At 47.1% G+C, this 23605-nt stretch overlaps 3 protein-coding genes across 3 annotated transcripts; 2 read left to right on the top strand and 1 right to left on the bottom strand.

Moving 5' to 3' along the window:
• Positions 1 to 3952: 3952 nt before the first annotated feature.
• LOC144739284 (retinal cone rhodopsin-sensitive cGMP 3',5'-cyclic phosphodiesterase subunit gamma-like) lies at positions 3953 to 4257 on the bottom strand. Its single transcript, XM_078622254.1, has 2 exons — positions 4148 to 4257; positions 3953 to 4070 (listed from the first exon to the last, which is right to left on the bottom strand). Exons 1-2 carry the CDS (start codon positions 4255 to 4257, stop codon positions 3953 to 3955), a joined length of 228 nt encoding a protein of 75 aa, XP_078478380.1.
• A 2982-nt stretch (positions 4258 to 7239) lies between these two features.
• On the top strand, positions 7240 to 7544 carry LOC144739285 (retinal cone rhodopsin-sensitive cGMP 3',5'-cyclic phosphodiesterase subunit gamma-like). The gene is made up of 2 exons (XM_078622255.1): positions 7240 to 7349; positions 7427 to 7544. Exons 1-2 carry the CDS (start codon positions 7240 to 7242, stop codon positions 7542 to 7544), a joined length of 228 nt encoding a protein of 75 aa, XP_078478381.1.
• A 4640-nt stretch (positions 7545 to 12184) lies between these two features.
• ERP27 (endoplasmic reticulum protein 27) lies at positions 12185 to 17970 on the top strand. The gene is made up of 7 exons (XM_078622252.1): positions 12185 to 12242; positions 12734 to 12819; positions 13842 to 13988; positions 14096 to 14212; positions 15919 to 16044; positions 16132 to 16329; positions 17929 to 17970. Exons 1-7 carry the CDS (start codon positions 12185 to 12187, stop codon positions 17968 to 17970), a joined length of 774 nt encoding a protein of 257 aa, XP_078478378.1.
• The last annotated feature ends 5635 nt before the right edge of the window (positions 17971 to 23605 follow it).

The raw sequence follows: 23605 nt of genomic DNA, 5'->3' as shown, positions 1-23605 counted from the left end.
ACCACCACCACCACCACCCCACCCGGTAATGTCTTTACCCCCTTGACTGCCATTGGTTTTGTTTGTTTTGTTATTGAATGTGCATATAAAATGTTTTATATAAAATGTTTTGTTGTGATCAAACTCTCACCTCGTTTTCTTTCCGCCATGAAACAATGAGATTTTATCAGGATGCTTCCGCATAAAACTCGTTTACATCCCTGTTGTGGGTTTGTTTGGCTCCGTTCATCTTCTCCTTCTTGCTCCGGTTGTTGTGGATCGGATCCCAGATGTCACCGGGTGAACGTCAGGGTTCGACGTGGACCAGCCACCAGCTGAAGGACACACAACCATTCACACTCACATTCACACCGACAGGCAAATGATGCTTCCAGCGCCGGTACCATTCAGTGACGTCACCGCGCCAGCTGACATGAACACATGAGCAACGTAGAACATGGAGGAGATGGAGAAGGTGTGACTGTCTGTGCAGGTTTGTAACAGGCAGCAAGAGAAAAGAGACGGAGCAGGACCCAGTCCGTAGATGTGTTCCTAAAAGTGACTCGAATCAAAATGTCTGTTCCTCATTAACAGACCACGGCGTGTTTGACACATGTTCAATGTGAACGTGACGAGGAATAAAGAACTGGATCACTGTCACCGGTAGAACTGTTGGTAGACGCCTGGAGAAGGGGGAGACGGCCCCCTGTCAGTGAGGACCGACCGGAGGACGGCCCCCTGTCAGTAAGGACCGACCGGAGGACGGCCCCATGTCAGTAGGGACCGACCGGAGGACGGCCCCCCGTCAGTAGGGACCGATCGGAGGACGGCCCCCTGTCAGTGAGGACCGATCGGAGGACGGCCCCCTGTCAGTAGGGACCGATCGGAGGACGGCCCCCTGTCAGTGAGGACCGACCGGAGGACGGCCCCTGTCAGTAAGGACCGACCGGAGGACGGCCCCCTGTCAGTAGGGACCGATCGGAGGACGGCCCCCTGTCAGTGAGGACCGACCGGAGGACGGCCCCCCGTCAGTAGGGACCGATCGGAGGACGGCCCCCCGTCAGTGAGGACCGATCAGAGGACGGCCCCCTGTCAGTGAGGACCGATCGGAGGACGGCCCCCTGTCAGTAGGGACCGATCGGAGGACGGCCCCCTGTCAGTAGGGACCGACCGGAGGACGGCCCCATGTCAGTAGGGACCGACCGGAGGACGGCCCCCTGTCAGTGAGGACCGATCGGAGGACGGCCCCCTGTCAGTGAGGACCGATCGGAGGACGGCCCCCTGTCAGTAGGGACCGATCGGAGGACGGCCCTCTGTCAGTAGGGACCGATCGGAGGACGGCCCCCCCGTCAGTAGGGACCGATCGGAGGACGGCCCCCTGTCAGTGAGGACCGACCGGAGGACGGCCCCCCGTCAGTGAGGACCGATCGGAGGACGGCCCCCCGTCAGTAGGGACCGATCGGAGGACGGCCCCCTGTCAGTAGGGACCGACCGGAGGACGGCCCCCCGTCAGTAGGGACCGATCGGAGGACGGCCCCCTGTCAGTGAGGACCGACCGGAGGACGGCCCCCCGTCAGTGAGGACCGATCGGAGGACGGCCCCCCCGTCAGTGGGGACCGATCGGAGGACGGCCCCCCCGTCAGTGAGGACCGACCGGAGGACGGCCCCCCGTCAGTGGGGACCGAACGGAGGACGGCCCCCCGTCAGTGAGGACCGACCGGAGGACGGCCCCCCGTCAGTAGGGACCGATCGGAGGACGGCCCCCCGTCAGTGAGGACCGACCGGAGGACGGCCCCCCGTCAGTGAGGACCGACCGGAGGACGGCCCCCCGTCAGTAGGGACCGATCGGAGGACGGCCCCCCCGTCAGTGAGGACCGACCGGAGGACGGCCCCCCGTCAGTGAGGACCGACCGGAGGACGGCCCCCCGTCAGTGAGGACCGAACGGAGGACGGCCCCCCGTCAGTGAGGACCGACCGGAGGACGGCCCCCCGTCAGTAGGGACCGATCGGAGGACGGCCCCCCGTCAGTGAGGACCGATCGGAGGACGGCCCCCCGTCAGTAGGGGACCGATCGGAGGACGGCCCCCCGTCAGTGAGGACCGACCGGAGGACGGCCCCCCCGTCAGTAGGGACCGATCGGAGGACGGCCCCCTGTCAGTGAGGACCGACCGGAGGACGGCCCCCTGTCAGTAGGGACCGATCGGAGGACGGCCCCCTGTCAGTGAGGACCGACCGGAGGACGGCCCCCTGTCAGTGAGGACCGACCGGAGGACGGCCCCCCTGTCAGTAGGGACCGATCGGAGGACGGCCCCCTGTCAGTAGGGACCGATCGGAGGACGGCCCCCTGTCAGTGAGGACCGATCGGAGGACGGCCCCCTGTCAGTGAGGACCGATCGGAGGACGGCCCCCTGTCAGTAGGGACCGATCGGAGGACGGCCCCCTGTCAGTGAGGACCGATCAGAGGACGGCCCCCTGTCAGTAGGGACCAATCAGAGGACGGCCCCCTCTCAGTGAGGACCAATCAGAGGACGGCCCCCTGTCTGTTCCATTAGTGTCACCAATCTCAGCATGTTGTGGAGGCGGAGGAAACCGGAGAACCCAGAGAGAAACCCACACAGTCACGGGGGGGTTATTTCTCTTGTTTCCTTTTGAAACAGTCAACAGACAGCTCATCTTCACCACCGCCCCCCCTCACCGCCCCCCGCCCCGATCCTCATCAGTCACCGGTGAAGCAGTGTGATGAGTCGGTGTGAGTGTCTGCCGACGCCCCCGATCATCTGAGTCTAGAACTCTTCCGGTCCAATCAATCAAATCACAACAATAACGATATTCTGGAAGTTTTGAGAACGGAGCAACAGCCAATGACAGAACAAGACGCTTTTATTTACAATTAAATTTGTATTTCAAATTAAAAGTCTAATCCCATCAAGTTCACCAATCATTTCAGCACCAGCCAGGGTTGTCCACATGGGGGCAGCAAAAACAAAACACATTCCTTTGCTGTGACCATTGCTGCCTTCACGAGACAGAGCTGCATTCATCCATCATGTTCTTGTTTATCTATTTATTTCCTAAAAAAAGTCAATACGACCGAACAAGAGGAAAACATTTCCCTGCTCATTTTGTTCCATCACCTGGTTTTCCTCACTTTGAATCTTTGTTCCTTCTGTTCGGTTCTGAAACTGGTCTGTTGTTTTTGAAAGGTACGATGACATCTTAGAACTTGTCGGCAAAAGTATCATTTATCATATAATGTGTGGTGTAAAAAATAATGTAATTACACAAAATAATAATTTCATTTAATTCCATATAATAATGATAATAATAACAATATTATTATTATTATTATTATTATTATTATTATTATTATTATTATTATTATTATTATTATTATTATTATTATTATTATTATTATAACAACATGCGACAGATTTGATTTTGTGAAGTTCAGTCACTCAAAAATCACTCCATTTTATTTTTCTGGAATCTATTTATTGACAGTTCTACTCAACTGTGACTCCCAGTTACAATGTGCAAGAATACTTTATTTTCATAAAAATAAAAATCTCTGTTAAATAGCTGTACATTAAGAAGGATTAGCTCCAGTGAGGGGGGGGGGGGGGGGGGGGGGGGGGGCGGGAGAGGACAGGACAGAGGACGCGACCTGTTACAGACCTGTTAACAACACGTCTGTAATAGAGAGAGGGTTTGTGTGTGGGGGGGAGGGGGGGGGGGCAAAGACTCAGAGAAGCATTTATAAATCATAATATATCAATTTATACATTTTCAATCCAGTTGAACGATATTTCTGCACAATTATTACCCAGAATCCACCTCGACCTAACACAACGGACATGGGTTCAGGTAGTTAAGGATGGGACCAAGAGGCGGTGGTGAGGGGGGTGGCGTTGGGGGGCCGGAGGGCAGGGACGTTCAGAGGTATATCAATGCCGGCGAAGCCACGCGGGGGGTTCTAGACGATTCCGTATTTGGCCAGGTCGCTGAGCTCCATGTCCCCGAAGGCCTCCCATGGGCAGACCACGGTGATGTCGGTGCCCAGACCCTCCATGCCGGGGATGTCGTCCCCGAATCTGACGGACAAACACACGTCAACCAGCTGCCGGAGTGTGAAGCTACAACCGACGCTCGGTGGCGAAGCCCAGCTCACCCCTTCTGGCCGGGTTTGGGGGCTTTGCTCTTGAAGGTGCGAGCGGCCCTCTGCTTGAACTTTGGTGGCGCCTTCTTGTCGGCGGGTGCTGCGACGGCCGCGTCTGCCATTTTGGATTTCTGTAAAACAGCGCGTCAAGTCGGTTGAGTCACAGTTGAGTCAGGGGGGGTTTTGGGGCCAAACATAGACTTAAAGCGTCATACCTCAGCTTTTAAGTCCGTCTTAAGTCTTATTTTTACACCGTGGCTTTAAAGATTAGAGGTGAGAGCGGCACGGCGCTCACTTCACCTAATTCCACAGTTTGTGCTGAACAACTAATGAACAATCCCTTGTAATCCGACGACCTCCTGACCTCTCAAAGGACTTTAGAGACGCGACTGAATCAGGCTGAGAGTAAACAGTTTCATGACTCTGCTCTCTAACGGACACGGTTCTACCGCTTCTGTTTGTAAACGCCAGAACAGCACTGGGACACAAGTGTTAACGTGGATATGAATCCAGTTTACAAGTTACAAGTTATTCAAACTGCAGTGACTATAACCTTGCAGTGGAACGTGATCGGAAAATTTTACAAAAACGTACACACGTTGTATGACCATGTCCAATAGTGTGACGTTCCTGATTATTACTGATTAGTTAGCTGTGACGATTACATTCACTGATAATTCTTTTTGCAGTGGTGCCCCTTCCAAACCCACCCACATACATTGTACGTACGGCCCTGCAGTTCATCATAAATCTGTTCCGTCCCACAGCTGGTGCATGTAAACGTGGCCCTTTAAAACGTCCCTGTGAGACGGTCGCTCAACATATTTTCTCTCTTCCTTGGTCTCAAGTACTTTCCCTCAAAGCATCCTGAGTGTAAAAATATAAAAATCTGTAGTTTATTTAGTCCTAGAATCAGTGTATATTATATTTAATAAGTATAGATATTCACTTTGATAGTCATTTTGCGTTCACTCATTTCTTCCTACTTGTTTTAATGTTTCTTAATATACATTTTTTTCCAGCTATTTACAATAATGTGAAAGACAAAAAAAACCAGCAGAATTACGTGAACATACTACACCCAATAATAATCAACATCATTTCTATCAATAACTACTTCCTGCGTCAGTGGTATAGAAAAGTCCGGAAGGTTGGTGAGCTCCAACAGTCCTTCATGAATGTGCATGAGATGGTTCCTCACCTGTGGGTGCTGCAGGTCACTCAGCTGATGCTCCTCTGCTGCCGATGTGTCTTTCTGGCTCTTGTCCCACTCTCTTCTTATATCTCCCCCCCCGTTAATCCCCCCCCGCCCCCCCAGGTCATCAGCAGCCCTCTGAGTAGATTAAGAGGAGGGGGTTCATGTTGTGTCAGGACAGCGTGTTTGTGGCTCTTACATAAGTAAAAACCGCAGCTATTTAGAGAGAAAACAAGCTGTTTCAGGCGCTAATTCCTTCATGGACGGTTAAACAAAAGTGCAACAGCACAAATGGTAAACAAATGGTAAACAAATGATAAACAACAAGAAGACGTAGAGTTTATCCAGTTTAAAACACCAACAGTGGCTCGTTGTACTGAAGATCACTGAAGAACACAATCAACACAGAACATGTCGATTAACACACATCTAGTCTATTACATGAAACAATTGTTACTGTTCTGGGGGGGCGGGGGTTGTTTGATTATGTATGTTGTTTGTTTACTGGGGGGTATTTGCCTTTCACAGGAACCATTTATGGCTTCATATTGTCGTGAATTTTTCTCCTTTAAAAGACAAAAGACGTCTTGTCCCCTGATAACTGTGTGTGTGTGTGTGTGTGTGTGTGTGTGTGTGTGTGTGTGTGTGTGTGTATCTCTGCCCCCCCACTTCTATTTGAGCTGGCTCAGGGTGGACAGGGGTTTTTTTGCCTCAGACTGGTCCCCCAAAGGCAGCTGGGGGGGTCCTGGTGAAAAACGGCTGGCTGACCTCCCGGAGACAGGGGAGCACCTGTGGGTGTCCTGTCCCTGTTTGGGGGGGCTTTTAATAGAGTTTTATGTAAAACTATAAATATGTAAATAAAGTGCTTTTGTAAAAATCTCTCTCTCTCTCTCGATCCGTTTTGTAAAAATCTCTCTCTCTCTCTCGATCCGTGTTGGGTGTGTGTGTGTGTGTGTGGGGGGGGGGGGATTAGTCGCTGCCTGGTTCAGGTTCTTTATTTGTCTCCGTGAGCGATGATCTGAGTTGATCTCAGCGGGTCTGAACTTACATCACAGCTTCGATGTCACTGACTCATGATGTCACAGACGTTTGTTTGCAAATAAGAAAACTTACACTGATACTTCCTTCACCTGGAGTACACGTTCTCCTTCTTTGTCCAAATCTGTCCAACAGATTTCAAATCCGACTTCTGCTCTCTACGATCCTACAAGGACACAAGGTTCTTTTCATATTTTTTAGTTTCAATTTTAATGCATCTTCAGTACAACTATTGGAACTTTGTCGTCTTAAATTGCCTGAAATCCCAAAAAGACACATTTGAAATGTCACAATGCGTGTGTACTTCACTACTAAGTCAATGGGATTTGATGTGACAACTTTAAAAAGTTGAAAACATAAAATAAAATAGAAATTAAAAAATATATACATATTCACCACAATGTACATAAATTGTCCTAAAAATCCTCAGTGACTTTCAAGTTCTCTGTTATATAATAAATAGAATTAAAATATTGATCTAAATGTTTTGGATGTATTTTTTGGGCGTGGAGCTAAACTCCAACCACTGTTCTAGTATTTTCTAAGTTACAGTTTGACTGAGAACACGGGGTGTATTTATATCTCATTACCTCTGTTCACATCTATTTGCGGGTGCGCGTGCAGAGGGGGTCAGGTCGAGCTGGCACATGGACAACGAGTTAACTCAGAGCGGATTAGGCCTCTTTATAAAGACACGCAGGGTGGGAAACACCCCAGGACCGAGACGCTGCTGCTCATCAGACAGAGGAACGACCTGAGCCCTCAGCCGCAGGTAAGTCGGGGCTGGATGTGACGTCGTCGTCAGAGGGTCTGTGACGGACGCATCGACGCGCTCACCTGTGTTCTTACCTCTTCAGTAACCGACAGAACAATGGCAGACGTCGCCGTCGCAGCCCCCGCCGACAAGAAGGCTCCTCCCAAGTTCAAGCAGAGGACCACCCGCACATTCAAGAGCAAGGCCCCCAAACCGGGCCAGAAGGGGTGAGTCCCCGTCGGTGTGTCGTCTGCTGCTGCGTGTGTGTGCTGTGCCTGTCACCGCTCTGCGTCCTGTGTTTCAGATTCGGGGACGACATCCCCGGCATGGAGGGTCTGGGCACCGACATCACCGTGGTCTGCCCATGGGAGGCCTTCGGGGACATGGAGCTCAGCGACCTGGCCAAATACGGAATCGTCTAGAACCCCCCCCACCCCACACTCCCCCTCTGCCTTTTGCCACGTTTGCACCTTGTGTGTGTGTGTGTGTGTGTGTGTGTGTGAGTGTGTGTGTGTGTCAAGGAAGAAGGCGGCCATTGATGATTTTGAGGTTTTTTCTCTCTTGTCTCCTGCACTTTACTCGCCCGCGCCTCTCCATCCCTTTCTAACCCCTCGTGCGCCCCCCCCCACCCATCCACCCACCTCCTCTTTGACTCAAAGCTGCTGATTCTGCGTGCACATGTTTCTTTTGTGTATTAGTGAATCCATCCTCCAGGAAGTGTTAGACCGACAAATGTGGCAGCGGGTCCAAAAACACACAATAAAAGATTTGACACACGCACATGTGTTTGCTCCTGTTTTCCACACAGACACGTCGCCGGAGCCTTTGTCCTTGACGTGAAGGTCACTGTCACTGTTCACATGTGAACAATCACTGCGTCCCCCCCCAGCGGGGGCCCAAACATGAACTTTCTGTGGGGATTTGGGAGCGTTGCGTTTCAACCGTGTCAGTGTTGTCGCTCACAAACCAGCTTAGAGGCTGTAATCGGGTTGGAAGGCGTCCATACGGGTCCGAGCTCGTCTTTATCTGTCCGTCAGGTTCCGTGGACGAGTTCGGGTTTAAAGGGGCTTTTTTTGTTCTTCTTCTTCCTGTGTCAGAGAACGTCAGCGCTCAGTTTGTCGGTTTGTGGTGTTTCACCGGTCTGAACGGTTCCACTCTGTCGGTGGTCAGATGATGTCATTTCCCACATTTCAAATGAAAACCCACATGGTTCATCCTCAGACCATTATTAGTGTAAAATACTAATACTAATACTGTACACACCCATTTAGACACTGCTCTGACATTAAAATGCAATTTAACACAACCTCTGGAGCCCATTGGATGTTTTGTGGGTCTGTCACCTTCACTGACGTGAGTCATATAGAAGTTGTGCGACCGAACAAACTGGTGCAATGAGAAGGGACCAACAAGTTAAGACCAAAAAAAAAAATCCAACTAATTCAAAGATAAAATCGTTATCATCATTGTCATCATTATCATTTTCAAAACAACTTTTTTGGAGTGAAAGTACACGACTTCAAGGAAGGTTCTGAACAAATGACACGTGACTTTGCAGCAGCGTGTCGGAGCCTAACGGGGTTAAAAGTTGTGTAAGTGACGTTTGAGACGCGCTGACAGCTCCGACCTGCCTGCGGCCTAAATACCAGTAATCGGAGGTTTACCGGCGTTACGTCACACCTCTGTTCACGTCTCTGTCTGCTCTTCATCGACGCAGACGCATCACGTCTGACTCATCGGCTGCAGCTCACGTCAGTGTGTGTGTGTGTGTGTGTGTGTGCACGCACAGCAAGGATGAGAACATGACATTACATTTTATTTTCATTTTTTATTAGAAATAATTAACCAGGAGAGCAGTTTAGTTCTATAGTTTAATAACCATTCATGAGCTCCACGCTAACTTGAGTGAAAAGAATCTGAAGAACGTTATTCGTCCCAGAGGGAAACTCCCTCATTCCACCAGCTCCACTTATAGAAAAGAACAAAGAGGTAAAAGAACTGAAGAACTTAAAAGAACTTTGTGTAAACAATAAGCATTAAATAAAAGTATGAATAAAATAATGGTGTGCACATCTAAATAAGGTCAATACAAATAAAATGCACTATGTTCACAAGAGGAATAAAAGAGAAGAACTCACAGACACACTGACTGTTTTGAATGTCTCCATGAGTGACATGTGCGTTTTATCATCTTTACTCTGGTCTGAGTCCGGACACGACTGAAAGCAGCGTTTTACATTCTCCCCGTCCTCGTCTGGATCCTCCTCATACGTCCCGTCTGGCCGACGGGTGTCTGGAGAACTTTAAATACCAACTTCACATGGCAAAGCGCTCTGTGCCAGCGCTGTCATGGCGGTCAAAGACGCTCTCCATCCTCAGGAGGTTCAGCTGGGTTCACGGCATCCACCGTCCACTGTCCACACGGACCTGCAGCCCAGAGCGCTTCACGGCGACAGGGATCAGAACAAAAGACAATTAAAAGACAATGACCGAGCTAGAAAAAGAACAACAAAATAAAGGTTCGCCGGCGTCAGAAGTCTTGGGCCTGATTTTCAGTATTAGTGTTTCCTACTTTAAGACACGTGAGACGGGAGGAACGCCAGCAGCCGCTTAAATACGTCCCCCCGTTGACCAACGTGTTTCTGTCCCCGACTGACGACAACGTCTTCACACCTGACGTCACGTGTTCTGTTTGTCGCCGCGCCCACCGGAACCTTCTTCAGTCTGATAGCGGCGCTCGATGAGTCGCATTGAAGTTTCTTTCTGTTTTTTGTTTTTTTTTTCTTGATGATTAACTTTCTGGTGCTCCGGGTCTGGACGAGTTGACCGAGTTCAGAGCGACACGCTGGCTGTCAGCTGGTCCTCAAGAGGCCGTCGTGGTATTTTCATGCATGCGTCTGGTTTTTCTTTGTTTTTGTGGTTGAAGCGACTTGACAGTGATTTTTAGCGCATTCCTTTCCAGTTTGAAGTGTTTGGAATTTCTGAGTAAAATATCAGACAATAAAACGGACAATTTTAAACTGACTCTTTATACAAAACAGTTAAATTGACATAATTAGTTGAACAAATGTTTGAACGCGTTTGTTTGTTTGTTTCACTGTCAGTCGGAGGGATGTCGGGATTCATCGTCGTCGTATGGGAAATGACCCCGATTTTTTTTAATCAAACAAGTTGACTATGGCTACATAAATAATAATAATAATAATGTTATTACATTTTATTTAAACGCGCCTTTGAGGACACTCATGGACAACAATAAAATAACAGCAATAATGAAATCTGAAACTGATGTGTGTGTGGTGGAGGGGGGGCAGGGAGGTGAGATTGCGGAGGTCTGTGGGAAGGAAAGAAAGAAATGAAGAAAGAATGATTCATCAGGGTTGAGGGGGTGATGGTGGTTTGTCAAATATTCTAGTTCAGTCCACTGATCCTCTCACACATGGACGGTCTGTGAATAATATTTTCTATTCCCAAAAATATATAAATGTTTCCAGAGGCTGAGCAAATTTTGACAGAAAAATGAAAAACTGGGGGGAAAAGTATCCTTATTTCCCTCTAAATTATAAATAATCGTGAAAACTGTGATTATTTCCTTGAGGATGTAAAAAAACAAACCAAGTGAACTCAAATGTAACTCATGCAATCTCATGCATTGTACTACTTCAATTTTGTTGTATAACTTGTCCTATAATGACAATCAATGACTACTGTCGAACCAGGAACGATCATTTTTGGCAAATATCAGGTTTTTTTTTTTCATCAGTTCAGAACAAGAACAACTGTGATGAACGTGTCGACTGGATTCAAGTCATGAGATGAATGTCACATTCCTCTAAAAAGGACTTTGAATCGTCCTTGAACTGAATTGTTGCATTTGTCAGTTGTACACGGATGCAATGAAAGTGTGTCTTGACCTCAGTCACACAATAAATGGTAGAAGAAATACACAACTTCCTTAAAAACCAGTGAGGTCGCCCCCTGCTGGCCATTGGACCGACTGCAAGTTGGAGGCCATGCAGCACTGGCTTGACTTGGACTCGTCCTTCCAGGTCTTTTGTACAGTCGTTGGCAGAGGATGTTTGCTCGTGTGGTTTGTGAGCACTGAACTGCTGCCCGGTTAATCTATTGTCCTCTGGTAGCACAGATCTGCTCTGCCGCTATTTACAGCACACGAGCACATTTATCCAGCCGAGCTGCCGGCACGCATCCCATTTATGTAACACAGCACAAGACCCCATCGGAGCCAGGGAGGGAACTCACCAGTCCCAAAGGAAATTCACATCCCAGCTGCAGCGGGGCGAAACGAACACCAAAACCACAACGTACATCCAAAAGATATATTTATAGCATTCTACATTTCTGAGTGAACTATGAAAGACAAAAAAACGGATTTTTAATAAACAGTAACTGACATTAATCGGTTGAACAAATGCTTCATGTGTCTTTGCTCACATTTGGAGTCTATTATCTTTAACGGGCTCATGGCTGCAGCGGGTTAACGTCAACTAAATATGGAAACTGCAGGGAAGTTTACCCAATATCATAAAATAAAGATTCTATTAAACCCCTCTAGACTCCGTCGGATGGGTCTATTACCTGACGATCTCTGATGGAAATGTGCTCGGAGACTTTCCTACATGTGTTATGTGAATGTAATGTGATATGCCCATTTTACCCAAAGTAGTAGAACATCTGGGGAAGTCTCTGGAGGTACAGGTTCCCGTCTTGCCAAGATGATGCTCTCTGGGTGACCAAACACGAATAACGCGTACGTCAAAACATGACTTTGTAGTACTAAAAGTCAGGACGCTCACAGCAGCCCACCAACCCAAATGTGTAGAAGGAAACTGAAGCTGAGGTGACTGATGCCGTGAAGCTGAGGTCATTTCTTCCTGCAGCGCCACGTACTCCAACGTGACTTATCAGACACCTGGCCGGTTCCCATCAGGCCTCCAGTCACAGGTGGGGGCTCCAGGACAGGGACACGCCACTGCAAAGTCCTTTCACTCGGTTCACCGCTTCTCTGCCTGCCGGATCGTGAATGAACTCCACGGGAAACACCATGCTGATCGGTGTGCTTGTCTCCCTGCTGGCGGCGTCGGTCATCGCCACAGAAAAAGGTAAATGTATTCACTCCGATCTTAGACAAACACTCGGGATGAATCCTAAAGAACTCACGTGGGCAGCGTGTTTCCATGAAAGATGATGAAACGCAGCTTTTCTGGAATGGACATTGACTTTGTTGTCTGTGTTCGCTCCTTTCTACAAATCCATTATTGGTGTGTGTTCTGTAAAAACTACATACACTACATACAAAACAGTACTTGTTGTTGTTAAATTTGTTCTGGGGTCGGTTATAATCATTATAAGAAGAAGACAATTTACACAGTACACAGTCAATGACAGTCCAGGTTTATTCTGTCTTATTCTCTCTGGAGTTTTCATCTAATTTGTCACATCATGTAAGTATCTCTGTCTGGGGCCAGAGGGCGTTCAGTTCTCTGCCACCGACAATGACCCGTTACAGTATTGTTGAGACAGTGACGCTGCTGGAACAAAGAAACGAGTCGCCGGCCTCCTTGCGTAACGTGTCTGCGTCTGTCCTTCTCAGACGCTTCGCTTCGCAGACTGACCGACCTCAAAGCCGTTGAGAAATTCATAGACTCGGCCGAAGTGGTGATCATCGGATTCCTGGAGGTCAGACGAACGTGGTTTGGTTTATTAGACCTACGCTGACGTCCAGACGTCGTCCTACAACCAGCAGGGACATGAAGACAAACACACAAATAGATTTCAAGGAAAAGTACAACTGCTGCCACGGCGGTTATTGGCAGCCGGAGGGACGGAGGACGGCCGGCGGTCCCGCAGAGGCAAGCCCGTTGGCCCGAGTCCCTGTGGGGGGGAACGTGGTTCACCGCTTGACAGGAAATACTTCCGCACGGGAAGATTTGTGGGCCTGACTCCTTCAACCCGCTCGCAAACAAGCGTGGGGGGGGAGGAGGTGGAGGAGGGGGAGGGAGGGGGAGGAGGGGGAGGGGGTCACCTGTCAACACACCTGTTTTTATATACGCTGAAAAATAGCAGAATGGATTGGAAACTTAAACAAAAAAAAGTACTACTACTAACGTCTACTTCAGCTACAGGAATAACTAATGAATGACTTCTACACATGCACACACATGTCTGCTGTGTGTGACAGGTTCTAACTGGAGTGTTGACACGTATACGTAGGTAGCAGGGATCCACGGGAAGCAAAATGTAAAAATGTGTAAAAAAATATTTTAAAATACTGTGGAAAAAAAACAAAAAATGTCATCATCTAAAATATTCATGACAGTCTTTCAATTATAATAAAAACACATATTTTTTAAAACCGTTTGCAATCTGGAATTTGGAATCAGAAATCCTTGAATTTAATTTAATTTCCTGTCAAGAAAGAACGAGAATAGAATGCTCAGATATTAAAATATCTTTTTCATTTACTTTAACAGTAAATCAAAAGTGCAGCACACCTTCACACCCAGAGTCATCACACACACAGACGGATCTATTTGAATGAACATTTGAATGAACCTATTTAATTCTATCTATCAGCATCTCATCTCTCTGGGTTAAAACAGAGCAGTTAGGAATGAAAGAGAATAGAAATATGGTTTCTTTGTAAGTATTTAGATGGAACACCAGACTCAGACGAAAAACATCTGAAGAAAAAAAAAGAGATCTTCAGGGAGAAAACAGTCGTGCTACAAGACGGACTGGAGGCGGCTGCGAGGCGAGTGGATTCCGTCCCTGCTGCCATTTGCACCGAGAAGGACGTGAGGGCCGAGTACGGCCTCGGCTCAGACACCATCACCCTTTTCAGAAAGGTCCCCCACGTGGTCACTCTCCACATATTTGTGCTCGCGCCACACGCGAGGATCCGTCGTGTGCTGACGTTAGTGTGTGTGTGTGTGTGCGTGTGTGTGTGGTCCAGGCAGACAACCATCAGGAGAACCTGGTCGTTGCCGAGGCCGACAAGCTAGAGGCCGACGGTCTGGTGAACTTCATCACCGTCAACGAAGTGCGATACATCACCGAGTACAACCAAGTGGTACGTGGGGTGGGGGTCGCAAGATTCGTTTTGGGTGAATGAACTGTACTGAATCAACGGGAGCAACTGACATGAATCATTGGGAGTGTATCTGAAGGTTCAAAGTTCAAGGCAGCTTTAGCGTCAGTACTGTGATTCAACTGCCCACGGTTTACGGTACGTTTGTAGAAAAAAAATATATTACAGAATAAAATACGATAAATTACAGAAAAAAATATCAAATAGTCAAATGTAAAACAAGAATTCTAAATGTACAAATGTAAACAATCAAGTCAAAAAACTACATAACAGAAAATAGTGCAAACAAACAACAGAACTAAGGCTCTTCAACTCCTATAAACTTTTTTTTTCACATTTTTCATGGATTTCCAAGCATGAAGGCTCTTTAGATTAGATTAGATCATAGATTTATTCATCCACCATATTAACCAATGGGATTTGGCCCCTCCCACTGGTGGTAGATTTGCTCATATTTCTTAGCCTGTACAAACCGACGTACATGTAACTGGGTGAAATGAATCTGTCTCACCTGGTTCCCACTGGATGGGGAACGGTAGATTCTAGGGAGTCTCTAGGAAGTGAGCGGATCTGAACGATTCATTTAACGAATCTTTTTTCAACAAATCTTTTCAATGACCGGATTCTAGTGATTCGGTACGCTGAAGAGAACTGCTTTGCCCGTCACCCATCACCCAGTCACCTCTCACAACAACAACAACCTCAGCGTGAGGTCTCTCCAGGTTCTCTGACATCCTCTCACCGTTAAAGGAAGCACGCTGCTGGTGTGGATGTGAGTGTGAATGGTTTCTGTCCCTCATGTGGCCCTGATGAGCTGGAGTCTCGTACCCTGACGTTCACCTGCGACCCGGAACCGGAGCAAGCAGGAGAAGAAAGAACTCTTAGCTCCGCCTCCTTGTTAGCCCACCTACTCCTCAGTAGCTTTAAACGAGGCCGACAGCAGACTCGTGTTTCCTCTAAAATGGCTGCCACCAGGGGCCAGATTCACCAAACCTTCGAAGAAAAAAGTTCCTTAGTGTCATTTTTAACTTCAATCTTAAGAATAAAAAAGAGAAAAAAATGATATAATAAAGTGTGAACATATTTTCTGCAAATTTATTTGTTTTTTCTCAAGAAAATTTGTATTCTTGAAAAAAGTTCTTTGTTTTTTCAAGTTTAAGACAACCTTGACTTGTCTTATGATTCCTGTGGTGACAAACCTCTAAAATCATATTTTCCAACAGATTCTAGACAAGTTTTGACGAGTAGGTCATAGTTTCAGCTCCTCATCGATTCCCCTTCACCTACATTAACTTTATTTTTCTTTTATTTGGTGTCAAGAACCACATTTAGCAGATTTAACAGCTAATATTGGACATAATCTCTTGTTATTACGTTTTTTGGCCTCTTCTCTTCCTTCTCCACAATTCATTGCAATTTCATATTAATTCTCGAAGCAGGCATGTTTGTAAGTCGGAAAAATCAAGAAATGTGGAAGATTTGAGACTATTCTTGAGAAAATGTTGTGGAATCGCCCCGATGAACTTGAATTTATGAAATCTTAAGACATTACGGACTTTGTCTTCGGAACAGAATGGAGGATCTGGTCCCTTGACTTACTTACACTGAACTTGTTCACTGAACATCTGAAAACTCTGTTTTCGTTCCTCAACACGTCCCCGCTGTGAGTGTCTCCTCTCTCCGCTCAGACAGCAGTGGGTCTGTTCAACTCCGAGGTGAAGACACACCTCCTGCTCTTTGCCAACAGGGGGAGCAACGACTTCAGCGAGCTGAAGCAGCGTCTGGGGGCTCTGGCCCCAGAGTTCACGGGGAAGGTGAGAGGCCTCGTCGCAGAGTATTTGTGGGGTTTTGAGTCCGTTGGAGAAGAATCAAACACATCTCTGTCTCTGCCTCTCTCCAAGTTCCTGTTTGTGCTGATCAACGGAGCGCTCCAGTCCAACTCCAGGTCTCTGGGTTACTTTGGCCTCAAGTCCCAAGACCTGCCCCGAGTCGGCATCTATGACGGCGACTCTGACATGAAGTGGCTGCTGCCCGAGGGAGACGTGTCCACCGAGAGAGTCCGGGAGTTCTGTCAGGCCTTCGTGCGAGGGGATCTGAAGGTGGGTTCCACCGATGTTCCACGTTTGTGTGCAGGTGGGGGGGACTTCATCGTGAAAGATGGGAGGGATGAACTGATCAGTCAGGAGTCTTTCACAATGAAACTGTCTTTGAGTTGAATAGAACTTCTGGTTCTGAGAAGAGCAGCTAATGCACAAATGTTAAACCTGCATTCTCTGTATCAGCCAGCAGAGGGCGTCTCAGCTGACTGTGAGTGGGATAAAATGATCCGATTTGTCACCGATTTAGTACCTGAGCAAACACAGTCAGATGTTTTTTTTTATGTTTGAGCCCATGTCAAACGTCAGATGTCAAACTGTGGACATCCCACTGACAATGTCACCGTCTCTCCACGTCATGGGTCATAAGAAGTCAAGCGACATTAGTAAGTCCTTAGTAAGTAAGTCATACTACATCGTCAAAGTACGAAGGGAAGAAAGTACAAATATTCCCAAATACAGACATTTGAACCATGCAAATGCATCAGCGAGTTACATGGAACAGTTTTGAATTACAAAATAACTGCAGACAGATGCATAATGAAATTAGTTTGTGTGTAAATATTTGTGAGTACAGTTTAGGTTTAATTTGTGCAAAAACCTAATAGTAATAGTAATATAATAATTAATATAATAATTCATGTGTTGTGCAGCACAGGTTCACTGATGAATCGATGCATTCACCCTGTTGTGTCCCCCTTTTTAACTTTTTTAACATCGACCATCCAACTTCAGTGATTTTAATGTGCGCACATACGCCCACGGAGGGTTTAAAACAAACACGAACACTTGTCATGCTTGAGAGCCGGACAGACACAAGTGGCCGTGAGGCCGGACCACACCGGAGTCGTACATGAGGAGCGAACAGGCGTCTTGTTGTCACCGTGCCTGTGGCTGCAAACAGACAGGAAAAACCTCCTCCGTGCACTAATTCACTGGGTGACATCACACCGAGGTCCCGCTGGGTGTGACGGCGTCTGAGACGGGACGAAATAGAACCAGATGTTCCTGGATGTGTCCGCTCGCCGTTTATCCTACAGACCACAAACATGTCGCGTATCAAGTCAACGGCGGAAACGATGTGATGAGGTACCTGAACTACAGAGCTGCTGCATCATTAGTTTAAACGACTGAAGCCTAAAACTGAACAGATTTCTACGAAAATAACTTAAAAAATAACCAGGTCAGGTCATTTATTTGGTCATTGCAAGTTACACACATACGGTGATGGTCTCTGAAAAACAGCAGAAGTGCTGATAAAGTTAAAAGTCCTCCCCAGTTATTATCCTGTGCACACAAGATTAAAAAAAGCACTTTAGAGCCTCCGTATATTGCTTCCATCTCCCTCCTTGAATGTTTTTGTGATGTGCCTTAGAAGCATTTATAAGACTTTTACAAACAAATGTTCACATAAGGTGAAAAAAGGACACATGAAGTCGAAGAATGAAGCACTTAACTGCATTTGTATTGTCTGGAAGTAATTTATTGATAAGAAATGTCTGCGTTTTCATAAATAAGACTGATGTGGAAAGTTTGTGCCATAAGAGAACGAAGAGATCGGTCTGTCCTCGTCTGATCTCAGCTGTGTCTGTATGTGCGCAGGAGGTGAAACAGGCCGGAGCCGAGGCCAAAACAGAACTGTAGGACGGCAGCAACCGGAGAAGATATTGTGGTGCATCTCACAGGAATGTCTTGACCTGCAGTTTTTTTTCTTTTCTTCCTGTGCTATAAGTAAACTATGCGACATCCTCCTCCTCGTGCATATATCATGTGTCTGTTTTGTCTGCTCACACTAGTGTGAATGCGTCTGCGGCCGATGTCTGTGGACCACATGTCATCCACCACGAGCTGCACACATCTGGCAGGTTTTCTTCCACTGTCCACGACCGCAACACAATGAGGTCAGGACGGAGGTACCTGACGTACCCGGGGTACCCGAGGTACCCGAGGTACCCGGGGCAGAGTCGTTGGTGGACGAGGGGGTGGACCGTCCCCCAAGGACATCTCACATTTGAAAATAGAGCAACAAATTTAAGAGGGAATGAGGATTTCTGATGACACAAATACAAAGACAGAACTGAGCAAGAAAAACCACACACACACACACACACACACACACACACACACACAAAAAACATTATATGGGCTGCAGACATCAAGACAGAAAACGTTTGGTCTCGTCCCAAAAATATTCTCTTGAACTAAAAGGGAATTTCTAGGCCCAGACTGGGATCAGTGTAATTACCGGTGTTGTTGTGCCAAGCGGATGCATCCGGAGTTGGGAAAGCCTGGCAGGTGACTGCCGATGGGAATGTACAGTGTGTGTTTGTTTACGGCTGCAGCGGAGACGGAGATGAATCCAGAGCTGGTGGAGGCCTGCGAGCCAAAGTGACATAACACTGGTGTTTTCCTTCAAAGGACAAACGGAGGCCTGAAGGCGTGACGATCTACAGTCTGCGACGAAAAAGTTAAAAAACAAAACTTTAACAGGTAAAATAACAGATAAGGTGAATTAAATCTGTGAAAAATATTTTTTTTAGTATAAAGCAGCATTATAAATACATGTCTGGTGTTCTTGTTTCGGTTGAACATTTTAATTAAAAATGACGTTATTTATAAATCCACCCCCCCCCAACGGGAAAACTTGTTTCTTGTTCTAAAACCTGATTTATCATGCAGTCTGGATGAGCTCAGCCACTTGCATTTGTTTCTTTCACCAGTCGTACATATCGAGTCCCTGATGGAAAAAAAAAACCAAGTTGAAGAATCCATTTACTTTGAGGGGTGGCAAACTGGTCAAACTGGTCATTTGATGCTGGTTGGTGACATGACGCTGTGACTCACGCAGCAGGAACACACACAGACTCCAGGAGTCGCATTCCAAACGTACTGAATTTATCCTTATTGGATAGATGTACACTACCGTTCAAAAGATTGGGGGTCACTTAGAAATGTCCTCCTTTTTGAAAGAAAAGCTTTTTTTTTTTTTTTTCAATGACGACAATGTTCAATGAATCAGACTCGTCTAGACATGTGGTGAATGACTATTCTAAGGTGTGAACATCTGATTTTAGTGGAATATCTACCTCCACCTACAGAGGCCTTCTCCACCAACCATCACTCCTGTGTGCTAATGCTACATTTTGTTAGCTAATCATGTTAAAAGCTGAATGGGGATTAGAAAACACATGAAAACTGTTGATTAGAGAAGATACAAAACTGGAATTGTCTGGGTGTTATCAATAACATCCAGACAATAACATTTGCGTTGTCTTGGACAGTTTACCACGCTGCTGACTGTTTAAAAAGACAAATTTGTCTTTCATTAAGATGCTTGAAGATGGCTCAACAAAATAACAATAAATATTTGCATGTGTGGATTATTCTGTACTAGCATGTGTATGTAGGCACCAGACACCAGCGTACGAACATGTGTAAAATGGAAAGAAATTTAAAAAAAAAACGTTGAAATTAAAAGAAAAAGTGTAAAAAAAAAAAAAAGAAAAAAAAATATTTTCTGTTTTTCTGTTTTTAAAACTCAGTCTTCAGCATCCATATCGATGTTGCGCAACGAATAAAATCTCGATTTGGACCTGCGAGCTTGTTTTTCAGTCTGCTGGCTCAAGAATGTCTGAACCAGAAGCAACATGAAAAATGCAATCATTCATCAAGGAACGTCTGCCAAGGAGCATCGAGGAACCGCTCCAAAGTAGATGTAGACACACGCACACACACACACATACAATAAAACGCAGCCACAAAAATGGACGCCGGACCAGACGTTGAAATTACACAGCACCCAGTCCAACACAAATCCCAGCGGCTGGAAATAACCGGCCAATGAAAGGAGGCCGACGAGGTCACTGCAGCAGCAGCAGCTGGGGCCGCTGAGACATATCTGCATCAAGTGATGTGTTTGCATTCAGGTCTGGTTGTCTACATGGTATTTAAGTTGCAATAACAATAAAAAAAGAAAAAAAAACTGTAAACCACAGCTGGATGCATGCTTGAACCCGCAACCGACACGCTGCATTCAAAGCCGCATGCGTATCGCTTTGCATCCAGACGTATTTAGCTGCTTGAACGCTGAGATCCATCAGGCGGGGGTTGTGTATTCAGGTCGCCACTTGGAACGGGGCGAGCGCGGCCCGAGCCGTAAATAGTGACAGACTGCGGCTGGAAGCAGCACTCTAATTAAACTCTGTCGCGTAATGAGGCTCACGGCTGCACTGCTGCTCGATTAGTAGCCTGTGGCCGCGTCAGGCTATAGTTTGGGGTTTGTGGGGGTGAGAGATCACATCTGGGGCAAAGACTTATGGTAACATACCAGCAGTGGCTGGACGGGCGACCTCACACTCCCATGGGGCACGCCGATTAAAGTCTAATCACATTTCTGGGGTATTTCATAGATCAGCTGGTCTGCGATGGACTATTTATAGTCAGAGGTCGGAGGACGGAGTGGAATGGTAAACAACGGGGAGTGATTGAGGACAACTGTGGACCCTCACACCGGTCAGACGCTGGTTGAAAATGACATGTGACATGATGTGACATGTGACATGATGTGACATGTGACATGATGTGACATGTGCGTCCTGCAGCTCATCATTCACACAAATCAGATGCATGTATGAACCTGTGGAGACGGGACAAGACCACATGTCCATCTAGGAACTTTTTTTTTTGCGCGCGCATACAATCCCAAGACAAATGCCAAGAAGTTGTGTCAGTGTGTGTGTGTGTGTGTGTGTGTGTGTGTGTGTGTGTGTGTGTGGACTGTGTGCCAGGGCTGCGTGGGTGTTTATGGGAGCTTTCATGACAAGAAGGAAGTGGAGGACATTTGATTCTCCAGCCAATCAGAGGGTCATCGCATTGGGGGGGTCTGGTCAGACAGAATATAAACGACCTCGCATCGAGGGAAAGACACAGAACGGGACGTCCCAAGAAGAAGAAGAAGAAGAAGCAACTTGTCTGCAGTGAGACAAACTCCGAGGCACCATGAAGACTCTGACTCTCCTCTCCATCTGCGCCCTCCTGTCCGTGTGCTGGTCCATGGGAGGTAGGAAGCAGCAGGTCTCCTGTCCGTCTGACGGGGGTCCGTGGGAACTCACGTCCTTTCTTTGTTCACGTCTGTCTCCAGCTGTCGAACCCGACATCGTCGTGGACGACGCCGTGGACACAGCCGACGACGCTGCACCTGCTGCCCCTGACTCCTCGGCGTCGGACTCGTCCTCCTCCTCTGAGTCTGACTCGGCGTCCGACTCCTCCTCTGACTCCTCGGCGTCCGACTCCGACTCTAACTCCGACTCATCAGCCTCCGACTCTTCCTCTGAGTCCTCGTCCTCCGAGTCGGACTCGGCGGACTCCTCAGCGTCCGACTCGTCCTCCTCGTCCTCCTCCTCCTCCTCCTCCTCCTCCTCTTCTTCTTCCTCAGAGTCAGCCAGCACAGAAGGTACGTCTCTGTGGAGCCGTGTGTCTGCGGGAAAGGCCTGAGTTTGTAAGTTTGCCCCGTTGGTTTGCAGCCGACCAGGCTCAGGTGGTGATGAAGAGGGACCTGGCTGCCGTTCTCCTGAGGAGCAGACGTGCTGCGCCAGGGGGTGACCTGTCCCCCGTCCAGCTGGAGAGGTAAACCTCTTCACCTTTGTCCCAGAAGTACTTGACTTGTTGTTGTTTTTGTTGTCGTTTGCTGACGGTTCCTCTCCTCGTCTCCAGCCTGAGGGAGGTGTGTGAGCTGAACGTCGCCTGCGACGAGATGGCCGACACGGCGGGGATCGTGGCGGCCTACACCGCCTACTACGGACCCGTCCCCTTCTAAGCTCCTGGTGCTTTTCATCCCGTAGTTTTATTCAAGCGATGCATCAACCCCCCTGAATCCGTTTCCATTCATGTAGTGATGGTCGATGGAGGCTGTTTACTTTGGTTTTCGGACACAAATCTTTGCACAAGCTTGGACCGGCTGTAGCGGTCGAGACCACCTGGGTGTCGGAGAGGCACAAAGCGACACCAAGAGCCCACACGTCTTTAAAGTACTCGTCTCCTCTCTGGTATGAGATGATGAATGGTGCTACAGGTACAAATGTATTGTATGATTGTGTTGATGTATTTATGCTTCAGTCGTACTTTGAATAGAAGAAGTACCTCTAGTAAGTATCACTTTTGACCATAGGTCCTTGAAGGTACTGTAGTTTAAGAAGTAGTGTTGATAACGGAAGTGGTTGTGTACTGTGTGTAAACTTCATTATCTGTCATGACTGTAACCACCATTTGCCTCTGGGTTTGAAAGTAATAAATTATTTCGTTTATTTAACTTTGGTTGTTCGTTTTTGACTTGGAGCTGAAATCACAGAGACTTTTCCTGAAACTCTGATTCTGGTGGAGAAAAAAAAAGACGTGTAAAAAGAGCATTAACAAAACTGAAATATATGTCCAATAATTCAATAAAAAACTAATGCATATATATGATTTTGCATATATATGATTATGACATTTACCATCCCAGGAGCTGAAAAATTAACCAGAAGCACATCACTGTGATAATGATAAAATGGGTCATGCGGGGCCCGTTCTTCATCTATCGCTCTCATTCCTATCGGTCCCCTTTGCTTTGAAAGCTGATAACACGGCGACACGTGTCCAGACCAAAGGTTTGCTCATAGAAAGAAGCATCTGAGACGATAAGATCAGTCCAGGAACGGAACAAACAACCCCACGAGGAGAGCTCTGTATGACTGAACTCTCACCATCAAAGCTGACAACTTTTATGTACATGTACATTCATCTAGTTCCAACCGACATATTCCTTGAATACAATTATGTCTTGTGATTACAAAATCATTCCACACCTTAAAACGATGTGTTGAGGACGTCACCGTAGGTTTTATACACAGTGAGCAAGTTATCAGGTGCTGAGATAAAAAACAATCAATATCATGGGATTTGTTGACAAACAAACAAACAAACTCCAAACAGCCAGTGTTCAGTGCTGAGGATTTCAAGCAGCGGTCCACCTGCTGTGGACGTGACGTTCCAGTAATCCAGGTGAAAAGTGAATTGTTTGTGTTCCACTTTCACCACAACATTGTAAAAAAGACACAACAATTCTGTGGATGAGTCACTGAAACGGACACGAACAGTGATTCAATCAAATACCAATCACCAGTTGTGAGCGTGTTCAGTTTGTGCCATTGTGGGGGGTTTAGTTTGAATTCTGCCGTTTCCCTCATTTCCGATGCGTCGTAGTACTTCTTGTGGTTTCGTATGATTGATCGTCTGTGGAACC

The sequence above is a fragment of the Lampetra planeri genome, unplaced genomic scaffold (genome assembly GCF_965212315.1).
Source record: "Lampetra planeri unplaced genomic scaffold, kcLamPlan1.2.h2 scaffold_1408, whole genome shotgun sequence".
NCBI lineage: Eukaryota > Metazoa > Chordata > Hyperoartia > Petromyzontiformes > Petromyzontidae > Lampetra > Lampetra planeri.
This window is presented reverse-complemented; position numbering and strand designations above follow the sequence as displayed.